Raw genomic sequence first — 25003 nt, 5'->3', positions numbered from 1 at the left:
CAGGTACGACATGCTCTCCATCAACAAAGGCTGAACGAGAGGGAAGGTTTCTTAATGCCACACTCACCACCTTTAAAATACACACTGGCAGCCTGTGTCAACCCATATCACTGGCAATTTCTCTCTTTCCTTTTCGGGAGGGGAGCAAACGAGTTCGTTTTTATCGAAAGTAAATGGCTGAATCAATCATCATGGAGTGATAGGAAAAAGCACCCTAGACAGACCCCTGACAAAAATGGCTAAATCAACACGGAGTAATGGCTGTGGACTATCTCACGGTGACATTTCCTATTGCTGGCTATTTTAGTGTTGTGTGCTGCTTTGAGTGTAACTAAAACAGGAACAGGTCAAACAAGATCATCTTTGGAAATTGACTTGATCAGGAATGTTTACATTTAAACACATCTTTATTTTCAGCATAGGGCTATCGGCATCCAAAACAGAACATTCCACAGAATCTCTTTTGCTATGAGGTACGAGAGTGCTGGACATAAGAAGGGACCTAGCCAAAAGAAGGGAGGGGATAAATCATAGTGGAACATAGGGGAGACAGGCCAAACATGTCCTAGACTCCAAACTGGGTACCTGGATTTAAAATTTCCCAGAGTAGTTTTAGCAAATCAGCCAAATGAACGTAAAAATAGCGATAGGTACAGGGTGTGCTGAGAGACTGTGTCTGGGGGGGCTGGCAGTCATACATGGTCGAGAGTGCTCCCCCCAGACTTCCTGCCAGGGGGGGAAAAAAAGATAAGTTCCAAGGAAGTTGACGAAAGGCAGGATTCCTTCAAGTTGTGAAATCAGAGAAGACTTTATGAAGAAGTCAACATTCCAGTCAGGCCTTGAAAGACATAGATTCTGGGTGTGGGAAAAGGGGATAGAGAGGGTGAAGGAAACAGTGTCAGCAAAGGCACAATAGTGGGATTAGGTAGAGAGTGCGCAGGAAACTCTATAAAATTCACTTTGGTCAAAGTGGGGCGCACAGGAAGGGGCTGAGTGAGTGGTAATGTGACAAATGGAGCTTGGGAGCACGTTGTAGAAGGTCCTTAACATCCAGGGAGCAACCCAGGTATTTGGGGCATGAAGGTCCATGATCACAACCAAGAGGATTGTTCTGGAGGCCACGTGAAGATGGATGAGAGGAAGGCAGCCAAGACATGACAGACATTCACCTCTGGCACAGGCCTTCTGAGTCCTTTGAAATCATGTGATAGTGCACCATGATGCTGAATGAGAACAATATTTAGCGCCAGATGATTTTTTACGTGATCGCTCAGAGATCATGACTGTCATAGTAGCACGTTTCAATCACACATAGTTACGCATGACATGAACTTTCTCGTAATACATTAAAGACAGTAAAATGTCTCGTCATTCTACAGGATTCAGCCTCTGATGTCAAAATAATTCACTGTGTTACAGCACATTCTTCTGCCCCATCTCTATCTTCAATTTCAAAATACATTTCATCTTCCTCTTACGATATACTTGGTTTTTAAAGAATTACATACAACCATCAAAGATATTTTCTTTTTATTTTGCTCAGTTCAATTCCCCTATGGATCAGAAATGAAAACTCAAATACCCCTGTATTGAGCTCTAATCTTAGAGAACATCACTTCAACACACACCTGCAAATAACACTAGCGAGGTTCATTTTATGAAGATAAAATAACTCTCTAGCTATATAACCAGCACTGAAGCTTGCTGCTGATAGAATAACAATGACATCTTTCTGAGGAAGAGTGAGTCTGGTGACCAAAGCCATGATTTATAAACTCCTTGAGGTCACAGGCCTGTATTATATTTACTTCTTTGTTTCCCATAGTACCGATCACACTTTCAAGCACAAAGCTGCAGCAGGATTTTAAGATTAAATGAGAAAATGTGTACAAGAGTGTTCGTGTATTACAAAATGCCATAGTAAAAGTAGCTGACATTAGTTGACTTGGAACTCCAAAGAACTAATTTTTCTTTCAGTTGGTCTCTGGGGTCATTCAAAAGAGACAAAAATATAGATAGTAGTAATCAGGCTACAAATACATGAAGGTGTATCAGAGAAGAAATGGAGGGTTAAAGGAAAAAACATTGCAGAACCCACAGATGATATAAAAAATATCACCATGATGGAGAAAACCCACAATACGCAGGCAGATGCTTTAGAAGGAAGAAAGGAAAGAGAAAGAAAGAAAGAAAGAAAGAAAGAAAGAAAGAAAGGAGGAGGGAAGGGAAGGAAAGGAAATAATGAAGGAAGGGCTCACTTGTCCAGTTGTTGAGAATACCTATACAGATACCTAGGTTTCACTTCAAATAATAATCTGTGGAGGTCAAATATGACCAGTTACAAATTCTGTTATGAGGTCCTGAATAATAAGTCACCTGCATTATTAGTTCAAAACTTAACTAGAGAAATGCAGTAGGGTACAATAGTATACATAGTATATATAGTATATATATATATATATATATATATATATATATATATATATATATATATATATATAATTTTTATTTCTTTCTTAGTCTGCTTCTACTCATTACTTTATCCCTGATAGCTAGAGCAGGATTCAATAAATGTGTGTAATGAATGAAGCATATTAGCTTTTTAAGTTATAGTTAAGTTTGAAATTTTAAGTCAGATGAGCTATCATAAGAGCCATCATTTACTCAACATCTATATCATATTAACATGACTTACACATATTTATTTACTTTGTTATGTTTACATATTTATTTTGGGAGGGAGAGAGAGAGCATGCATGAGCAGGGAATGGAGAGAGAGAGAGAGAGAGAGAGAGAGAGAGAGAGAGAGAAGAGAGAGAGAGAATCCCAAGCAGGCTCCACCCTATCAGAGCAGAGCCCCACACAGGGCTCAATCTCAAGAACCCTGAGATCACAACCCGAGTTGAAATCAGGAGTCAGGCATTTAACCCCCTGAGCCACCCAGGTGCCCCAACTTACACATATTTAAGCTCCACAAAACCCCAATGAGTCAGGGTTACTATTAGTCTTAGTTGAAGGAACCGGGGCTGAGAGGCAGTAACTTGCCCAAGGCCACGAAGCTGATGAGTGGCGGAATTCAACCCTGTCCAGATCCTGTGTTCACTCGTTTCACACAGCAACACATGGCCATAGAATAATGCGAACACATGAACAGAAGGCCGCACTTGAAGATTTGCTAATACAAGAAAAAAGTACCAGCATTTCATTTTACTTACAGTCTTACAGACACAGTTTTTTCCAGGATCTGATTGCATGTAAAATTCTGAAGCATCCCATGTGGGAAGAGCTGTTGTTATTCTAATCTTATGCTGTAAGTAATGCTACACAAACAATCTGCCACAATTTACAAGCCTAACAAGCTAAATAGAGCGAGTATAGAGAAATAAAAACATTTCCCTCATCCAATATTTTCCACCATCTTAAAAACTCATCAGATTCAGAGTCCCAGATCAGCCCTAACTGGACGGTAAGATTATTGTGGTAAAACCACTCTGCACAAAGCATAATTGTCTGAAATTACACTGAAGTCAAATGTACATAAAATGGTGCCACACAGGGAAGGAGAAGAGCTCTATGCTATGTAATTTAATGAAACCTACTGAGCACCAAGGGCACAGGCAGCCAAATTGAATTTTAAATGGTGTCTACGAGGAGGCTATAATCAGGATAGCCACCAGTGGGTGGATGAGATAAATGAACGGACTTTCTTCCACCAGGCAATCAAAATAGAAAGCCATCTTTATGCATGACACCAAAAAAAAAAAAAAAAAAAAAAAAAAAAGTTAAACTATTCACCCTTTGCTCCTTTGTTTTTTTGTTTTTTTTTTTTTTAACTACACAGTCATTTCTAGACTCCTTCCTTCCCTAGGGCATTTTTGTGTTAGTGAGTGAACGTTATGCAGAATATTTTTTTTCTCCTACCTTGGCTTTTCTTGTGATTTTTTTTCCAGAAAAATAAAATCTAGCCCTACAAAGTGTAAACTTCTCTGTAATCTCACCAGCGTGGTGGGTGCTTAGCAGCTGGCACTGTCCAAGGGGCAGCTTAGACATGATGATTCAGGTAGACAGAGCTAGGAGCCTGCCTGTCAACCAGGATAGCCAAATGGTAAAAGGAAGTGTCCAGATTTAAAGTGTCCGGTAAAAGAAGTGTTGAAAGTGAATGAAGTACTACTCTCTCACATGAAGGTTTTCAAAGACATATTTTCACGAATCTACATATTTAACCCTGATCTTTCCAGCTGTCCACTTGCCCTTCAGCCATGAAGTCCCACCAGAACCTGAACCACAGACTGTCCAGAACTAATCTCACCTCCTTGCCACCTGCCGACAGCTCACTCTTCACAATGTCAGGCTCCTTCCAAGAGACACACAGACATGAAAACAGAGGGCCACCAGTGAGGTTCATTCTCACCAACGCAATCGGTGGCCAAATCATGTTGATTACATTTTCATCCTCTCTGTTGTATCTTGCATTTCCTGGAGTCTAGAGCCCCACTCTGCGGATATCCCTAAGGCCCATCCAAATGAAGTGCAGTCCAGGGAGACTTTATTTTACTGAGGGAGGTGACGGGTAGGGAAATAAGGGAACCAAGGCAGAGTCAATCTTGTAAAGCAAGGGAGGGGAAGATCACAGTTCAATGATCATGTGGCCACTAGGCTGACCCCCAACAAATGGGAAAGCGTTTTACAAAGGAACTGGATGAGGAGCAAAACATTTCTGAGCCCCTATTGTACCCTGGGCTTGGCCCTTTTTGACTTTTTCTTTCTTTTTTTTTTTTTTTTAATTTTTTTTAACGTTTATTTATTTTTGAGACAGAGAGAGACAGAGCATGAACGGGGGAGGGGCAGAGAGAGAGGGAGACACAGAATCGGAAGCAGGCTCCAGGCTCTGAGCCATCAGCCCAGAGCCCGACGCGGGGCTCGAACTCGTGGACCGCGAGATCGTGACCTGAGCTGAAGTCGGACGCTTAACCGACTGAGCCACCCAGTCACCCCCTTTTTGACTTTTTTGATGGGCAGTGAGGAAGATTCAGGAGAAAGGACTCAGGGTTTGTACCAAGGTGAGTAAGGCTAGCGGAAGCTCAGCTATCCCACAGCCTACTCAATATGTATCTCTCACAAGATCTTGAGGACATCAGCCAAAGAACACCTCGCCGAATCCTCTTAGCACCTGTGCCACATTTATAGGTACAATGCCTCATATTAGAGCTTGTGCCTTTTGAAGTCAGACACTGTCATATTCAAGTCAGTATTCAACACAAGTCCTAGCACCTGTGCCCATTCTGCAAAGTAGGAACTTGGGGAGTAGATGCAAAATGGGACTGGATTAAAAATACATATACAATAGCTTTCCAAACAGATTATACCAAGTATCAAGTAGACAGAAAATTCTCATTACCTATTCTCTCTCAGATACTTTGCTAGGCTCTAGGGATAGTATGGTAAATAAAACAGAGAAGGCCCCTGCCCTTGGTGTATTCCAACCAATTAGAGAAGACATTATACACATCATTGTAAAAATTAAGTAATCACAAGTGTACTAAATGCCATGAAGGAAAGGTATAGACGTAATAGATACAGCAACATGGAAAATAATAACAATTGCATATCGGCACCTTTTCCACTCATTCGCCATTCCATTCCATTCCTTTGAAGGGTGCCCAATTTTAACAGTTGTGTCCCCTAACCAAATATCTAGACGTTGGTATTATTTAACTCACGTAATCAAACAATACACAGAGAAATTTCATAATGACTTTTCTCTCTTTTTTTTTATGCTTATTTATTTCTTTTGACAGAGAATGCGCGTGAGCAGGAAGGGCAGAGAAAGAGAGAATTCCCAGCAGGCTCCGTGCTCTCAGCACGGAGCCTGATGCAGGGCTTGATCCCACAAACCGTGAGATCATGGCCTGAGCCGAAATCAAGAGTCCGACACTTAACCGACTAAGCCACCCAGATGCCCCGACTTTTCCTCTTTTCAAAATAAAATAATGACTAGCTCAACCTCAAAAAGACTGGTAAAGTGAAAAGAATCCATGTGCTTTCTAGCCAGCTACCTCTCAACATAACTCTCCGATAACTTGCCTTAACTGAACAAAGTCGTCGTGTGAGTAGGTACAGGGACAAACCTCTCCCTGCACAAACACCTTCTCCTCTTCATTGGCTTTTGATCTCGTGAGTGTCATAAGTACCGGATCCTTGGCATGAATCCTGCCCTCCCCTCCCTCTCCGTCCTCATCTACCCACCCTCCCGCGGGCTTTCCGTCCCGGAGTGCCTCAGAGACCTCCTGCTCACCTAGCTGGATGGCTCTGTCCCTGAGCTTCCCCAGCTGCCATGTCCTCTCCTCCTTCCCCTCGATGCTTCAAGTCTTAGTTCAAACCTGCACCCTCCGGAAAGTCTTGGCACCTCATCGAGATCACAACTGTCCATGATGAAACTTTCTTCCTAACATTTATCAGACTTGTAGCTTTACGTTCATTTTGGGGGAAGCATCTGATTAACGTTCATCTCTCACACAAAAATTCTAGGTAGACGAGAGCCATACGTTATCATACCAGCGTTCTATCTCCAGCTAGAACAGAGCCTGACACATAGTGAGCACTTAAAAATCTTTTGTTGAAGATGGATACTCCCTACCAGAGACCTTCGCTAATATTTCTGAATCTGGGTCCGGACAAAGTGAAGCTGAGAGATGCATGGTGTTGAGGCCACTGGCCACCATGTTTGCGTCACACAGAGTCACAAACACAAGCCTGTTTGCTGGGCTGAAGTAGAAGTCAAAGCGGTAATAAGCAAAGACAAACACAGAATGGGTCTAACTGCTGCCCCACACACCGGGCCCACTTCTTTCTGAAGCCGGGTGTCAGAACGTGCCTGTGTCCCCTCTCCTTTTCTGACCCTTAAACTTGTTTGAGTTGCATTTTGTGACTTCTGGCCAATCAATAAAGATATCATAATAACTTGAAAACAAAATCACTGGCTGAATAAATGAATGAGAGAAGCACCACTACAGAGTAAATACTTCTTCATACTGTCACACCCAGTGTGACTATACTTTTAAGCCTTGTAACTACCAGGGCAACTCCCTCTAAAGCTAAAATTGGTATTCTTCCTCGGAACACTTTTAGCAGAATTAATTCTTACTTACTTAGAAGTGACTATAGAAACTATAAAGGAATTGGCTGTACCTAAGGATTACAATTTTCCATTTAAATTAGGTTATGTAACAGCAAATGGGAAACATAAAACAAAACACACAAACAGCAACAAAAATGACATCCTACCATACGTTACATCATAGAAAATAATGACTCCATTGTAGTTCCTTCACTAGACATGAAAAAAACATGGGAAATCTTATATCCGGATCCAAGACAACTGTGCACACATAGCAGGGAAGGAGAAATAATGTGGGGAAAATAATACGGGGATAACACGGGAGAAATAATTGGATTGTTCTGGTGGGCCAACTGTGGCCAAGCATGAGGAAAAGCTATACCAAGTCTGACCACGTACCACTGGCCCTTTCCAGCCACACGTATGCTGGAAAGTCAAGGTCTCGTAGGGAATCCGGTGTTTCCCGTGTGCGCCCAATCCCATCCAACATCATCGACTGCTATCTGCCACCCATACGGAAGGCACACTCGTGGACGGCTGAGAGAACAATCAGGTGATGTCATCATAAGATGATATAAGGAGCATGTGTTTTAGTGAAACTCGAACTCAGAGGTAGAGATGAAGGTTAACAGCCAAGAAAGGTCTGCATCACACGCAGTGGCTCTCATCAACAAGCATTCTACAGATGAGGATTAGATTTAATCCCAGAATCATACTATCTTAGAGCTTAAAGGCTATTCTCTTCTTTTCAAAAATTCAATATGACAAATACATGAGAATTATAAATTACACTGGAATGACAAAACTACATTTCATGTTTCATGGACTTCAGGGCAGTTGATTCAGGGAACACAGACAATAATAATTCAGAGGTAATAACCAAGAGATACATAGTTTCCTTTCTTGTTCTGCCTTAATATGCAAATGTAACATGACTAACATAAGCGAGGACAGCAATCTATTAGGTCTCCAGGCTGAAACATTCATTTGCCACAGGTAACCGATGGCAATTTTCAGTTATAAACACGCTGACAATACCATTCATTTATTTCTTTATAAATGAAATACAGGTATAATTGAAAGTGTCAAAAACTTTTCTGAAAATAAGATGTATAAAATCAATCTTACATCTACTTATTATTTATGTGTTTATGCACTTATTTCCTGCATGTTTAGGAAGAGCTGGGTGGCTCAGTCAGTTAAGCGTCTAACTTATGGTTTCAACTCAGGTCATGATCTCACGGTTTGTGAGTTCGAGCCCCACATCCGGCTCTATGGTGACAGCTCAGAGCCAGCTTGGGATTCTCTCTGTTCCTCTCTCTCTCTCTCTCTGCCTTCCCCAACTCGCGCTGTCTCTGTCTCTCCCAAAATAAATAAACTTTAAAAAAAAATAGCACTTTTGGGGCGCCTGGGTGGCTCAGTCAGTTGAGTGTCCGACTTCGGCTCAGGTCATGATCTCACAGCTGGTGAGTTCGAGCCCCGCGTCGGGCTCTGTGCTGACAGCTGGGAGCCTGGAGCCTGCTTCTGATTCTGTGTCTCCCTCTCTCTCTGCCCTTTCCCCATTCATGCTCTGTCTCTCTCTGTCTCTCAAAAATAAACAAACATTAAAAAAAAAGTTAATAAAAAAATAAAAAATTACAAAATTACACTTATCTTGGAAAAGAAAGGGAAAATGTCTGCTTGTAAGAAGCCAGTGAAGTTCAATGACACTGACAGTTACTTTAGCTGTCATCTAAATGCTCCTCTTCGAAGCCTCCAAATGTGCTGGGCAGTCAGTAACCCTCATTGACACACAGACGAATGTGCAAAACTTTCTAAGATAGAAATATCCACACTGTGAAGTTGTATAGTAAATTATATCTACGTACTGTGGTAACAACAATATTTATTACTTTTTTAAATGTTTTGCTCTGTAAGCAAAAACAGAGCTGCTATAATTTAAGTCACATTTTCTTGTTTGTTTTTTTTTTTTAATTTTCTGAGGGACTAGGGAAAAAAAGAAAGTATCTGGTTTCTTAAATAAACAGAAATACAAAATTACTGAGACATTCCCTCATTCATTCATCTATTCGTCTAAAAATAAGGACGGCAAAACCCGTTGACCTCTACCTCAGAAATGTCTTCGGGGGCGCCTGCTGGCTCAGTTGGTTAAAGCGTCTGACTCTTGATTTCAGCTCAGGCCATGATCTCACGGTTTGCGAGTTCGAGCCCCACATCAGGCTCCGCACCGACAGCTTGGAGCCTGCTTGGGATTCTCTCTCTCTCCCTCTCCCTTTGCCCCTCCCCCATGCGTGCTTTCCCTCAAAATAAATAAACATTAAAAAAAAAAAAAAGAAAGAAATGTCTTCAAACTCTTGTTTCCTGTATTCCCACAGCTTCAGTGAGGCTCTCACCACCTCTGGCTAAGACTGCAACTATGGGCTTCTCAGTGCCTTTCCTTGGTGTTTGTTATTCTCCAAATCAATCTTACTCCTCATTGCAATTAGATTATAGGTTATATAGCTCCTAAGTCAATTCTACCCGCAACCACTCAAAAGCTTGAGTTTAGTTGAGTATGGAATCCGTACCGTGGAACAGAAACGAGGACTCGCACAGCCTGGCTCCATGTGTCCTCTCCACTTGTGTCCTTTGTCACAGCATACCTGCCCCACCCCATATAGTCTGCTCCCGTTCGTGAACTCACATCAGATCTTTTCACACCTCCTTGGCTTTGAGAACTTGATGATGCCCCTGCCTGAGGGCCCAGGAAGTTTTCCCCTCGTAACTTCAAACCCAGCTCAATGAGCACCTGTGCTATGAGCCCTTTGCAGACCCCCCCCCCACCCCAGTCAGGCCATTCCCTGTGCTGCGCCCCTCCAGCATCTGTTCATGCTTCAGTGCACTCCAGTCTTCTCGATTAAACATCTGTGATTTTTGTCTATTCACCACAAATCCCAAAAGTTCACAGTAGGACATGATCTTCCACTTGCCTGAGGCAGGAATTTGAATTATGTATTGTATTTTAGCGAGGGTCCAGCTGAGGACGCAGAAGCCATCCTGAGGTGTGTCAAACACAGACGATTTACCATAGCACAGGAAACTGGTGACACAGATGACGGAAGAGCTAAAAAGCCAAACAGGAGAAAAAGAGGTGACCCGGAAAGTGGCAAGAGCAGGAAACTGCTGCTATGCACTAAACTGGAGTGATACTGGGAGAAGACGGCATTACCAGCGACTAGAAGAACTGGGCTAGGGTAGGATTATCGCAGTGGCCTCCCAACAGATGCTGGGGCCAGGAAAGGCAGGGCATTCCAGGAGAAGAGACAACTGCTATCAAAGACACTGCCCGAGGAGGAGCCAGAGAGGGAGAAATACCCTGGCTTCTCCCTGCTTCCCGTCTCCCAAAAGCTCCTCCCACTGGCTGCAACTACCCAGTTGCCGGGTGTCGAGGCTTCTGGGAAATGTGGACTCCCATAATAGATAGCCAAGCGGGAGAAGGGCACAATGGAGAATAACTGGCACACGGTCGTGAGGCTGGCAAGTACCTGGTTTGGCTGCTGAGTGAGCCTCACCAGCAGACAGCTGTATCCGACAAAACTTAGAAGCATATATAGGTATCATGAGTCCTAACACAATTTACATGTTGGTTTCCTCCCTAAGACTGTGAACTTCTTGGTTCCTCAAAAAATTAAAAACAGAAATACACACGACCCAGTAATTCCACTGCTAGGTGTTTACCCAAAGAAAACAAAATCATTAATTCAAAGAGATATATGCACCCCTATGTTTCCTGAAGCATTATTTACAACAGCCAAGATATGGAAGCAGCCTAAGTGTCCATCAATAGATGAACAGATAAAGAAGACGTGGCAAATATATATGATGGAATATTACCGAGTCATAAAAAAGAATGAAATCTTGCTGTTTGTGACAACATGCATAGACCTAAGGGACATTGTGCTAAGTGAAATAAGTCAGACAAAGAAAGACAAATATCATATAATTTCACTTATATATGGAATATAAAAACACAAATAAACAAGCAAAAAAAAACCAAAACAAACAAACAAACAAACAGACTCATAAATACAAAGAACAAACTTTCCCCTTTTGCCAGAGGGGAGGTGGATGGGTGGGGACAGGTGAAATAGATACAAAGATTAAGAAACACAAATGTCCAGTTACAAAATAAACAAGCCAAGGGGAAGAAAAGTACAGCATAGGGAATATAGTCAATAATACTATAATAGCGTTGTTTGATGACAGATGATAACTACACTTATCGTGGGGAGCACTGTGTAATATATAGAATTGTCAAATCACTATGTTGTACACTTGAAGCTAATAGAACTTTGTATGTTAATTATACTTCAATAAACAAAAACGATTACAAAAAAAAAGACTGTAGGCTTCCTAATAGCAGGAACCTTATCTCAGTTCTATTCCAACAGTTAGCACATTATTTGGCATATAACAGGCACTCAGTACTCTTAAATGCCCATAAACACTAATCCCCCGGATTTACAATGTATTTTAACTCAACATTTCCCAAAGCTTACTCTGTTGCCCATTAATTCAAAGAGAGCTTATTGCCTATTACAGGTTAGTAGGACTCTGCCATTCCCAAATAAGTTTGTGAACACAGTGTGAAGCAAAGCTAGTATCTTGGTCCACTGAGGCTTCAAGAACACAATACCACAGACTGAATGGCTTATAAACACAAGAAATTTATTTCTCACAGTCGCAGAGGCTGGTAGTCCAAAATTAAAGCGCCAGCACAGTTGGGTGGGGGCCCTCTTCTCACTGGATCCTCACAGAAGCTCAAGGAGCAAGGAAACTCTCCGGGATTTCTTTGATAGCAGCATTAATCTCATTCAGGACAGCTCCACCCTCGGGACCTGGTCACCTCCCAAGGGCCCCACCTCCTACTACCGTCACTTTGGGTATTAGGATTTCAACAGGTGAATTTGGTGGGGGACAAAATTTTCAGACCCATAGCAGCTGGTTTCTTCACTGCAGAAAATAAAGCTCGCTCCAAGCTTTTACAATGTGCTTGAAGAGAGAGAGTTGCATTCTGCAGCATCATTTCAACAGAGATGACTAGAGAACACTCCTTTTCAAAGGACTAACATTATGCAGGTTCATCAGAAGGAGACATTGCTTCAAATGCCTTCACATTGACGGCATTATTTTATTTCATCTCTGAAATAATTCTGTGAAGTAGGGAAGAACAAGGTCAGACCTTCAAGATAAAAATGTTGCTAATAAATAATTGAAACTAAGTAATACATCAAGTGTTCATTGAACATAGAAGATGTCATTTACTATTCTAGTTACTGTAGGACTAGAAGAAAATTCTAAATCTTAGTTCCTGTTCTAGTTGACGACATAAGACATACAAGAAAAACGGAGAACCGTTTTTATCGGTCCCCCGATAATTAGTCAGCAATATCAATGCACCAGAACCAGAGCGATGTTGAATCTAACCTCCTGATCGTCTAAAAATAACCATTCAGAAGTTTCTGGGAAATCCATAGAGCCCATCCGAGAGATCTAGATAGAAGTCTATTTGTTTCCATCAAAAACACTTCAAAGACGAAGATTGACAACGTCAACATTATCTTTCATTTCTATAGAAAGACACAAGGTCTTTGGTTTTGTTATCTAAGAAGTGTGTGCTCTGGAAATAACATTATCTTTAGCCTTAACAAGGGATTATTACAAAGGCTTCTAACAATGGGGTACTTACACTAGAAAACTCAGCCAGCATGTAAGAATGAAAGGTAGCACTCTTCTGTTAAATAATTGTTAAAAGACATCGGTCAGATGTTTTGGCACTCTCCCCTAATGGCCTCTCTACTGCATATTACATTATTAACAGTAACCTGTAATTGTTTTTTGAGAATTGGCAACAAGTTGCTCTGTCAAATCTACAGGTGGTTTTATTGTCCTACAAGCATAAACAGGACAAAGGAAACAAGAAAAATATTCGCCTATGTTAAGAGATACACTAGGCAAAACGGTCAGATATTCTGAATTCTACATATAACACAAGGTGGAATTTCAATTAACACTTTATTATGGCGACAGCCTTCACAGCACAAACAATAACTGATGGGTAACTTTGGGTGTCACTCTCTAAAATTCAGTTTTCTCGCAAAAGAATGAAGAATAAAGAATAAACTGCGAAAAAGAATAAACCGCCTGCCTCAACACGGTAAAATGAGAACTGAGTAAGTTCCAGAGTACTAGTCCCTTCAGGGTGCTGGGTCCCAGTGAGTTAGCTAAACACTTAATACTATACCCTCCGCCTTCCCCTCAGGAGATTGGTAATAGACAACACGCTGAATGCCCTGTGATTTCTGCTGTACTGAAATGGATTAACTCTCTATAACCAACTGTTTCTCAAATCCACGTGTTCCTATTTTCTTTTTCCTGTTAACATCTATTGGAACACCCAGGAATCGGTGTCCCTGAGAACACACTGGAGGGCAATAACTTAAGTAAAAAAAAAAAAAAAAAAAAAAAAAAACGAGTTTTAATGACATCCGCGAATAAATTTTGAACCTGATGCTGGTATTCTTTCTGACTACAACCACCACACACAACAAGGCAGTCTTGCCAAGCTGGAGGTAGCTGGAGAGGTCAAGTGCTCACCGTGCACTAATGATAACGGTACATACGGCAGGTAATGTATTTGTGATAACATGTAGGATGACAGAAAGTTCTCCAGAGTGTGTGTGTGTGTGTGTGTGTGTGTGTGTGTGTGTGTGTGTGTTTAATAGGAATGGTTTTGAATCCTTTTCCTCGGCTTGCTTTCTTTGTGAATAACAGCATGCTTTTTACATGACAGCTAACCAATCTGCAATCTCCTCGTTAGAGAGGCTAACTAACCCATACTAACCCTGGCCTCAGTGTTGTCTAGCTATGGCCATGTTAGCTGGGAAGGAAGTTAAAAATCAAATGACTCTCTTAGAAAGACTCTACTCTGCGTAAAGTAAATGAAGATTTGGACCCTGTCGAAAACACCAATCTAAATAATTCTAGGGAAAAAGTCTAGCGTAGCGGCTAACATGATAGACTCAAGAGCAATGGACAACTCCTTATTGCGTCATTTTAATGAACTGTTATCATCAGTATTTTTTTCCTCAGAAATACAAACTCAGGAGATAAAAACCTGTAATTCAAAACAGGTAACAACCGAGCACACTTGTCAGTAAGGAAAGATTTTAGCACACCCAGCAGAACACAAGCCAGCGACAACGCGCTTGTAGGCCGAAGGGTGCAAACGCAGCACAGGAGATGATAGCAGGTTCCTAATTTGCAGGTGGAGTCACCAGTGAAAATAGTCCTCATCTAAGCAAAGCGTGGAAAGATTTGGTTTTTCTGCTTTCTGAGTGTACACGCGGGGCTGACTGTCCACCAGGAACACCAAAATCTGTGAGATCAGGGAGAACACAGCTATAAACTGGTCTGTTCCTACACTACTTGTGATAATTTGCTGCTCGTATCATGTTGTCCCCAAAATAACTCTGGATAGAAAGATTGATCATTCATCCTTAGCTCAATGGTGGATATAAGTCTATGCCCCAATACTAGTATCACATGAGGTCTGAAGTGAATAAAATTAGCTCATGTTTCTCAAAATGTGGCCTGGGGACTGACCATGTGTGTTCTGGAACCTCTGGGGAGTCTGTTAAAAGTGCTTCACCTGGACCCCACCCAGACCTACCAAATCAGACTCTCTGGGACAAAGGAGGACCCTCCACAAGAAATAAAAGTCCTGGGGCGCCTGGGTGGCTCAGTCGGTTAAGCGTCCGACTTCGGCTCAGGTCATGATCTCGCGGTCTGTGAGTTCAAGCCCTGAGTCGGGCTCTGTGCTGACAGCTCAGAGCCTGGAGCCTGTTTCGGATTCTGTGTCTCCCTCTCTCTCTGACCCTCCCCCGTTCACGCTCTGTCTCTCTCTGTCTCAAAAATAAATAAACATTAAAAAAAAAATTAAAAAAAAATAAATAAAAGTCCTTAGGGAATTTTAGGCCCACTAGAGGATTAAAAGAATATTGTATTGAATTTTGATGTCAATTATGGATATGGAAAACTTATAAGCTTCATGAGAAGGTCTGAAAACCATGAAAAACTTCCCAAATTAAGCCTTAAAAGACGTGTTCTTCTGGGGGTGGGGGGGGCAGTATGTAAAACAAGAAAACTGGTGGCAATGACAATTTTAAAATATAATCTTAAAACATTAAATGCAAACATAAAATTTGGCATTTTAGATTTGATAAAAGACCAGCTAATTCACTGACATCCCTGCCTGCAACAAATCCAGGGCTCAGAGTAGATGGCCCCTGTGGCATTCGTTTTGGCCCCTCACTCCTTCCTGGTAGCAAAGCCCCGCCCACGCCACCGCACTGACTAGCCTCCATCTGTACCTTGTTGGTCTTTAAGAGCGATGCATGTGGGACACGTGATTGCGAGGTGAGACATGGTCTGTGGCCCTGGAAAGTACTACTCTTCAGCAAGAGCGCATCATCTTTTTCCCTAGAGATGCCTGAGACCAGGAGAACTTGACCTTCCTCACAGCCCATTGGGGCGCCACCTTGCCTACGGGCAGAAGCTCTTACTGGCTGGTTCCTGATGTCCTCCTGGCCTAGTCTTTCTGCTTTTGCAAGAAATACACAGCTTTATGGAGCTGGCCAAGGGCTGTCTTCGCGCATCTCTCCAGTCTGCCATAGAGCCTTCACGTCTTTTAATTAGCAATTCATTACTGAGAATCTACCGCAGGAAAACTACAGAGGGTGTATTGAGTTCTTACTTTGAGTTCTCCATCTATAAAATCTTGGCATATGGCAAAGGTAAATAAATGAATATATAATATATGTACATATTATGTAATGGACATATTGTAATTATGACATGTATATGCATTAAGAGAGAACCTCAGGAAAATAATTTTCTGTGACAAAAACACAGACAGGTACAACAAGAATGTCCTCGGCCAATACCACGCTGCAGAGGTAGTATCTTTCCATAGCCCAATTAGAGAGGTTTATATCAGATTATAACATAACTAAACATTAACTAAGTTCTGGGAGTCAAGCATCTACCAGAATTCACATTTTTCTAAAGTACGAAATGGTTAACTTAGAACAGGGTTCTCAAGATATAGGCTCAGAACCAGCATCATCTGGAAACCGGATAGAAATGTAAAGTATCAGGCTCCCAACCAAACCTACCCAAATCAGGAACTCCTGGGCGGGCCCCACCGATATGTATTTAAAAAAATTTTTTTTAACGTTTATTGATTTTTGAGATACAGAGAGACAGAGCATGAATGGGGGAGGGTCAGAGAGTGAGGGAGACACAGAATCCGAAATGGGCTCCAGGCTCTGAGCTGTCAGCACAGAGACCGACGCGGGGCTCGAACCCACGAACCGTGAGATCATGACCTGAGCTGAAGTCAGATGCTTAACCGACTGAGCCATCCAGACGCCCCCGTATTTTAAAAGCCCTGGCTGATCCTGACGCATGGTCAAGTTTGAGAACTGTAGACTCAGAACTCAAGACACCTCACTGGGACTTTACAGTGTTGGTTGGGGGTGCTGAATGGAGGAGTACGGTAGTTAGCAATCCACAAGGTGTAACTTAAAGGACAGCTAAGAGTCCTGCCTGCTCCCTGAGCTGGGCTAACAAGTCTCTGGATTTCTTAAAATCAGAGCAGCTTCTTTCAGTTAAGACTGTCATTAAAAAGTCACCATGCCCATTAATATGCCAACACTCATCATTTATCTTATTCCTTAGCTGTCACTAGACAGATAGCCCTAAAGAAAGGAAGGCATGATGTGGCATATCGTAAGACAAGTCAGGTTCAAAGTGGAGCAAGGGAAGGAGAGTGGCAAGCCCTCATCCTAAAGGGTGACAGGCAGGTCCAGGTGGAACCCTATCGTGAAGAGGCTCCGGAAAGGCAATGGTGCTTTCCGCACACAGAGAAAGGGACACTCAGAGAAATACTTCGTCATCATTACTGTCTTCAGCAGCACTTAACTATCAATTAGCTGAGAAGATGGTCTCCCTGGCTTCTTAGAAAAGAACACCTGCCAAACTGTTAAGGTCGCTGCTTGCTACTGAGGAGCACTCTATACCCACTTTACACACATATGTGACGTGCATTCAAGCTAAATGTGGCCTGATATAAATTTGGGACTCCCTTCAGTGCCCCTTCGGTACAGCAGCAGCAATTTCCAAAGACAAAATCAACACACTCAAATCTCGACATTCACAATCACCTGTTACAGAATCTTACAGGCACACCTAACATGTCTTTACGATGCTCCCCCATGCTTCTATTCACAGAGCGCGTCAATAAGGTATTTTCCTGACATGTGTATCAAAAAGTGTGATACTAACGTTTAAAACTTCGGTTGAAGTACTTCATGACCACCACAGTATTGAGAAGCAAAGCACGTAATTTTATATTCAACAACGAAACCCAACATGAAAACGTCTCTTTTCTCATTGCGCCATAACCATCCTGCGTGCGTGGAACCATTTTTATTATACATTATATTTCTCAAGGGCTCTCTGCATGCCTTTTAAAAGCTCGAGTGAGGGCGAAACTCGACCGAGACCAGGCTTTAAAAATTACGACAGAAATATGACTTAAAAATGGAAGACGACGATGTGGCGATTCAAGTTCATGTACAAGTTGCCATAAGAAAAGCACAAGTCATTGATTCCTTGATGTCCTCCTCCTGTAGGGAGCAAATGTCGTACGCAACAGTCCGATCTTGTGTTGCTCTGGCAGCTGACAGGTGACATTTGAACCTCTAACCAACCGTAGCAAGACAATTCAAAATTAAGGTTGACACTTTGTCCTTTAACGAGTTCCAAAGTACTGCAGGGGTTTTACTGCCTGATGTTACACCATATGTGCAAACTCCAGACACAGCAGGCAGGGTGAAGCAGGACGCCTCTGTACTTTGCCATTCTCCCGCTTCCTGTTGTTTTTGGAGCAACCCTAACTTTAGCTAAACATAACCCTTCTGGGTGAATCATTTTCAGTAACAGAGTCCGCCTTATAGCAGAGTGCCCTGGATGCTGACTCTTTCTGAAGCGCGGCCGTCTATGGAATTGAGAGAGCCCACTGGCTTGGGGTCTGGCAGTCTTTATGAAACCTATTTCGTGAAAACTTTCATAAAATAAAATTACTTGCCACTCAGGTTTTTATGAATAAAGCCCCAAACAATGATGGAATGAGTAACAGGAAAAATTGTTTTTGAAGCTTTTTTTTTTCCCCAACTAGCCAAATATTAAGTGATAGTGATTCATGCAGTTTTCAAAACCTTTTCCATCCCTCAAGCTGTTTTGTAATTCTAAACGCACTGTTATCTTGAGTAATGGGATGTATTTACTTACTTGTGCCCTCAAGAGGTTCGAATCAGAAAAAAAAACTCTTTTAGGTTTTACGTTCATAATTATTTTTTTGCCAGATATGAGAACTATATATGAGAAACGAGAGAGTACCAACTGCGAACTATATCCTTAGCTTAATGTCAGTAACTCTTGCCATGCAGAGTTCATGAAAAGCATGTACAAAGTGTGGGGGGAGAGGGGAGGTCCTTTTAAAAATACACATAACTTCTCCAATGATCTTTCCCCTGGAGTTTTCTGTAAAATAGAACATGTAGCTCTATATCATTCCAAAAAATCTATATGGAACTTAGAGAGGGAAGCATAAATCATGGGTCTCAGATTCACTTCCTGTTGCCTTCCTTCATTATACAGTTAAAGCTGATCAATAAAAACTGATCTGTCTTTGTAAGCATTTTCCTGTTCTCCCAGAAATAATTGCAGTCCCTGCCCTAAAATGAAGGCAAACTGAAAAGTAATATTTACTTTACTAATTTACTAATTAAGCCTATAGCTGTATTTGTAGCATAGTGGAATCCAGAGTTGTTCATGTTAAACTGATCTCTCGTGTAAAGCAGTAATCATTTATTTAGAAATACAGTTTAAGATTGAGCAAGGGTCAGTTTTACACCCACCGAAGAGTATTGAGGGCTCATGACAACAATGTTGAATCAAAAACTTTTCTAGTTTTCTGGGAAGTCTTCAACTCTAAAGACCTGAAGATGCCAGTAAGACATATAAGAGGAGAAAAAGAAGCTGCCAAAGCATTTTTCCTGAGCCAAGTGAAACACAAACAGCAAATCAAGTTTATTCTTCAAGAAAAAAAAAATTAAATACTCCTGGCATTAACTCTATCTTTGAAATCTGTAGTATCAAAAAGTTTTCAAATTCAAGACTTCTATCTCAACTTTCAACAACTTTCTCATCGTTTTACGGTATTACTATATGAATATCTGTATGTATCACGCGTAAGACTTCCGCTTGATGTTGAGAACTGAAGCACTAAAGGAAAAAACAGCTAAGCCTCCCAAACTGCCTCCCAGGGCAGAAGGAGATGCAGAACTACAGGGGGAAAAAAAAAAAAAACAGATGAGAACAAAGTTACCTCCAGTAGGGGAATAGAGAACTGCAAACAACTCTGTCATTTGCTTCAAAACGCAAACCTTGTTTGCCCCTTGCATTTTTAGCTTGAGAACTTTCTCTTTCAAAATGTGACTTCAAAGTGTAATAGCAAACAACTTGCAATAATCTGTCGGGGTTTCTCCAACATGCAGATTCTATCTCAGAACTACCCATTTAATTTTTTTTCCTTCTTCTGGATTCTTCACAAAAGATTATAAGAAAGCACCAAATGGGAAAGTAACCGACTTTTACTTTGTAATGAAGTTACAAATAGTTTCTATACGTTTTCCTGGCTTCCTATTTCCCTTCATTCTGTACTATCTACAGGTTGTCACATTTTACCAGGACGGACTATAAATCAGACAAGTTCAGCCTGTCAGTTTGAAGAATGGAGGTGAAAAGCGCAGTGGAAAATATATAAAGTATAATTAAAACCATATGACCAGAAATATTGAAGTAATACTTGCTGGAGGAAACCCAAGTAAAAATCAAACCTTTTTCTGGTGTTAGTGAGACTATGCAGTCCATTTTGGACAAGCAAACAGCATTTGCTATATTTTTTTTTTTCTTCACAGCAAGAGCATCCCACGAAGTTAAATCCTAGTGAGATAATTAAGCCTATAGCTGTATCCGTAGCATAGTGGAATCCAGAGTTGTTCATGTTAAACTGATCTCTCGTGTAAAGCAGTAATCATTTATTTAGAAATACAGTTTAAGATTGAGCAAGGGTCAGTTTTACACCCACCAAAGAGTATTGAAGGCTCATGACAACAATGTTGAATCAAAAACTTTTCTACTTTTCTATGAAGTCTTCATCTCTAAAGACCTGAGGATGCCAGTAAGACACAGAGAATCTAATTGTTGACTGTTGAACAAGAAAAGCAGGAAGTTATGAAACCTGAACGGTCTCCCCTACTACATTATAAACAATCCCGATGTTACTGCCTCATATAGGTTGTACTTAGTGGGCCAATGATGTATATATGCCTAAGGATGTACAGAAATTCAGAGCTCTCGAAGGTGGAAAGCAATTCCAGTAAAAATCTTTGACTTCGGCAGTCTATCACCAAAGCCATCCCACGCCTATTTCTCCAGAGCATTCCATGTGCCAATTATCAGGACTTCAGTAGACAACTGCAACACGATTTTCAATATTGCTTTGGGATTCCGGGAAATGAGTCAAATTTAACAAGTCACTTACCTCCCAGAAACTGAATTCCTCCAGCCACTCTTCCCACTGTCCTGGAGATGAGCTCTGACACACAGCAACCCATGAGGGCGGTGAGAGCCACCAAGAGGAGGAGGCCACAACCCAGGCCTGTCACGACGGTACAGATCCTCCATTCTGCACTGGGGATGCCCTGGAAGGAGGCGTAGCGCCCACATTCCTCCACCATCACCATCATCTGCCGGCTTTCATCATGCACAGGGTAGGAGCATCTCCGGAAAGTACCGAAGGACACAGGCTTGCCCAGCTGTGATCCCCAGAGCCAGTAAGGCATAAAGAACCCCACGCAGGAGGTGGCAGCACAAAGAAAGGAGAGCAAAGCCCAGATCACCCCAGTACAAGTCAGGCTGGATGCCATCTTTGCAACAGATAGGGCAGCGAGGACCCAAAGCAACTACTCTGGGACTGCAGGAGTGAGTGAAGGTGTGAGACCACCAGGGAATGGCAGGCAATCCACGTTCTGTAACGCGTCTAGCAACACAGTGAATCTTCAGTCTTACTGGCCGTCAACTTCCCATCCTCTGTAGTAAGGATGATGGTCCCTGGCAAAACAATAAGAAACATTAAAAGTTAAATGTTTTCAGGGAAGTGAAACACCAGCTCAGTTGGTCTACAACCTAGTTAATAAACATTCAAACTTGGCTCAACACTGCAAAAAGTGGGAAGAACTGATTCTATAAACGCTTCTAAAATTCAAGTTTTGTCAAACTAGCTCAAAGCTTGTTCATGTCTTTATCTCCTATAAATGCTCCCAAATTAACTCTGACAGCTATTTACTTAAAGAAATCCATGGCTTCTATTTGCCAAGCCAGTGAATTCATTTCACATACTCGCAGTAAAAGTAATGTAGCATTTTTACTGGCAGTAAACATAATTCCAAACATTAAAACAAAGTGAACCGTACCATGGTTTGTTTATCTGGCTTGCAAGTTCATGCTTATAATTTGGAGCAACTTTTCCGTGTCCCTTTAGGTGCATTAACTCTGCATGAGCCCGAACAAAATTATTAGGATAATTTTCACAATTGCAGAGCACTATAAACTCAACAAATATTACAGACTGTCTAGGCACACAGACTGGATGCAACTATTAGGCACGTCCTGTACTCAGTCCGTAGTAGTTGTGAATCCCTTCAGTCTTAACCACCTTCTTTCTCCTAGTGTAAATGAAAGAAAGCCTGTGTGTGACTTCCTTCTGATTCACTGGTTCCGACACAATGGCTGGGACCGTCTCTCCCACTGAATGATTGTCACTGTCTAATCTGAAAAGTAATCCATACTTCCCAGTCTTCTACATGGAACCCCAGCCATTCAAACAGTTCCACGCGCATTGACTTTCCACCCCTCCCTTCCTTTCAAAAGGAGTTCTTGAACGGTTTCCCACACTTTCCATAAAGAAGGGAATACAGAAGCACAGAGCCCATGCGCCCTACAGTTCCATTCCCAGAACCCTGAACTCCAGCCTTCAGGGTCCACAGCAAATCCCCTCTCCCTCACCTCTCCCCTTCCGCCAGCCCCCACCCCTACCGCTTCCTCTCCACACGCCACCCCATTTCCAGTCGTGTGTCACTCCCGGGGAACTTCAACTACTTTTTTTTGGTTGTTAATCTTGTCAATTGCGGTCAGCGTCAGCGTCAGCGGCTGAACTTGGTCTGCCCGGGCCCTGAGGCTGGGGGCGACGAGTGTAGGGGGCTGCCTGGGGGCCGGAGGGCCCTCTTCTGGAGCTGAGGCGAGGCGCCCCGAGGGGAGGCCAAGACGAGCCCACAGGCGGCCCCCTGCAGTGGCCTCACCCACCCCAGCCTGGACGACACCCGATGACCCCCGAGCCCCGAAGGAGGAGAGGGGCATCTTGCAGCCGGCCCGCGCCAAGGGAGGGGAAAAGCACGGGCAGGCAGCACCCCCCGGAGGCGGCCGCCGACAGCGGACGCCGACCGCGCCGCGGGGCTCAGGAAGTCCGGCGCCCGGAGCAGCCCGACTCCGGCGGCCGGGAACGAGGGGGCGCGGGGAGAGAGCGGAGCCCGCGGCGCTGGGCGGCCGGCACTCCCTACTCACACGGCGGGCGGGCGGCGGCCGGGGCGCGCGCACAACTTGCTGTCTTCCGCGGGCGGAACATCCACGGCACAGAAGAGCGTCCTCCCTCCCCGCCGCGGTCCCCGGCAGCCGCAGCCACCCCGGGCCCGCCTCGGGGCGGAGAGCGGCGTCCGGCCGGAGGCGGAGGGTCTCCCGAAGGCAGGGCTGCGCCGCCGGCCGCGGAGCCCCACCTGCTGCCCGCGCTCTCCGGCGGCTGCTGGGGCGGTGCGCGGTGGCCACGCGCGGGGAGCCCGTGCTCGCACGCAGAGGAACAGGGCTCCCTTTGGCAGGCGAGGCACGCACCGCCTCCTCCCCTCGGCGGCCCGGCCCTCCTCTTTCTCCTGTCCCCTCCCCTCGCGCCCGGAGACCCACGGCCGGCGGAACGCGGACGCGGCGCTGCCGGCGGGGAACTCGCGAGACCCCGCCCGCCCCGGGGACCACTCCCGCGCCTCCCCCCAGCCCGCGCCCACCTCCCCCCCGCCCTCCCCTCGTGGCGATTCCTGCAAATGGGGAGGGCGTGGAGGCACACAGACCCAGGAGTAGGGGACAAAGTTGCCGGTTTTCTCGGTGCTCCGGAGGCGCCACGGAAGACCAGACACGTTCCCTGCTTGCCTTTGGGGATTGAGGTTTAAACTCCCGTTTCCTGCCGGAGGTGGAGAAGGGGGGCCTTAAAACTGGGTAAAGGGACCCTTTGGAGCTTTGAGGAGACTCTTGGGATGTGGTCACTTTGGAAAGGGTGAACAAGGCCAGTGTGGACGCGAGCCTGAGACATAAGAGCGGGAAGCGCAAGGCTGGGGGATTCTGCCTGGCAAAGAGTCTTTCCAGACAAGCCAGGGAGAAGGCGCGGCAGGGCGGGGAGGGGCGGGGGGGGGGGGGGGGGACTTCCAGCGCGAGCCTCTCCCCCCGAGAAACCTTCTTTGGGAGCCTCCTTCAAGGCATTGTATTCTCTCTGGCTCGCTCTCCCTCCCTTCTCCCCCTCCTTCCCTTCCCTTCCCTTCCATCTCTCCATCCAATCATTCTTATGATCAATACCACCATCAGATTTCTTGTTATGCTTGTCATCGGCGTTTACCCCTTTGGAAGTTTAGAGCTACATTCAGTAGAGGACTGTGGGAGCCTCTGCGGAAGACAGTATTTTAAGAATCCCGCCATCTGGGAATAGCAGTGTTGGAAGCAGATACTTCCCCAGATACAGTCTGTGAAGTGCTTTTTCAAAGTAGTTGAAAGTTACAAATGGGTAGGTATGTATAATATTTCATAGTAAATTTTCAAACTGCATCATTTTAGTTAGCCATAATGGTGTACATTTTCCCCACAACTACAGCTGGAGATATGTGCTCTCTCATTATCATATTGAAAGGATTTGGGTAACTGGTTCCAACCTTTTTGAGGTCATAACAGGACTTTTTCAGAATATGGTGAGACTGATAAGCCTTTCAGGAAAAAAAATACACGTATTAAACTTCATCTCAGCGGTTCTCAAGGGGGAGAAGGGAGATTACCACCCCCCCCACCCCCCCACCCGCCCCCAACCCCCACCCCACCACACACACCCCAGGGACACTTGGCAAGGTCTGGAGATGTTTGGATTATCAGGAGGAGAGAGGTGCTACTGGCATCTAGTGGGTAGAGGCCAGGGATGCTGCTAAACCCTACAAAGCACAGGTCAGCCCTTCAGAATTACCTGGCCCAAAACATGAATAAATAGTGCTGAGGTTAAAAAAAACCTGTTTCAGTGAAATGTCAGGTAATTCCCTGTTCCCCTGTGGTCCATGCATGAAGCCCAGATTCAGAACCCTGATTCAAGTGATTTGAATGGTCTCAAACAAATCACTGGTTACTGAGCTCCTTGATGGCCCAAATGATGGGTTTGGCTTCCAGTTACGCCCTTGGCTATTACCCAGAGACTTCAGATCTATAGAATGTAAAGGCAAAAGATAGAACTGTATAAAGATCAAATTATAGTCACAAGATTTGGACTCACCCTCCCCACAACCTACTGGGGAAATTGGTCCAGGACATTTCTGAAGCCTGGAGGAGTTTTAAGCACTGAGATGGATGGCTGGGATTACATTCTTG

General features: G+C 43.7%; 1 protein-coding gene across 2 annotated transcripts in view; it reads right to left on the bottom strand.

The window, feature by feature from the left end:
• LHFPL6 (LHFPL tetraspan subfamily member 6) overlaps positions 1 to 23271 on the bottom strand; it is a 250668-nt gene extending 227397 nt beyond the window's left edge. Inside the window, exons 1-2 of one of the 2 annotated variants that reach the window (XM_078434094.2) lie at positions 22907 to 23271; positions 20829 to 21397 (exon numbers count right to left, since the gene is read on the bottom strand). In XM_078434094.2, the coding sequence (XP_078290220.1) occupies positions 20829 to 21213 (385 nt within the window). In that variant the 5' untranslated portion in view covers positions 21214 to 21397; positions 22907 to 23271. The remainder of the gene's footprint in view (positions 1 to 20828; positions 21398 to 22906) is intronic. The other variant, XM_060637285.3, reaches the window with a different exon arrangement.
• Between the last annotated feature and the right edge of the window lie 1732 nt (positions 23272 to 25003).

Source organism: Panthera onca, chromosome A1, assembly GCF_046562875.1.
Source record: "Panthera onca isolate mPanOnc1 chromosome A1, mPanOnc1 haplotype 2, whole genome shotgun sequence".
NCBI classification, from domain to species: domain Eukaryota; kingdom Metazoa; phylum Chordata; class Mammalia; order Carnivora; family Felidae; genus Panthera; species Panthera onca.
The sequence above is the reverse complement of the archived record's forward strand: the minus strand, read 5'-3'. Positions and strand labels throughout refer to the sequence as shown.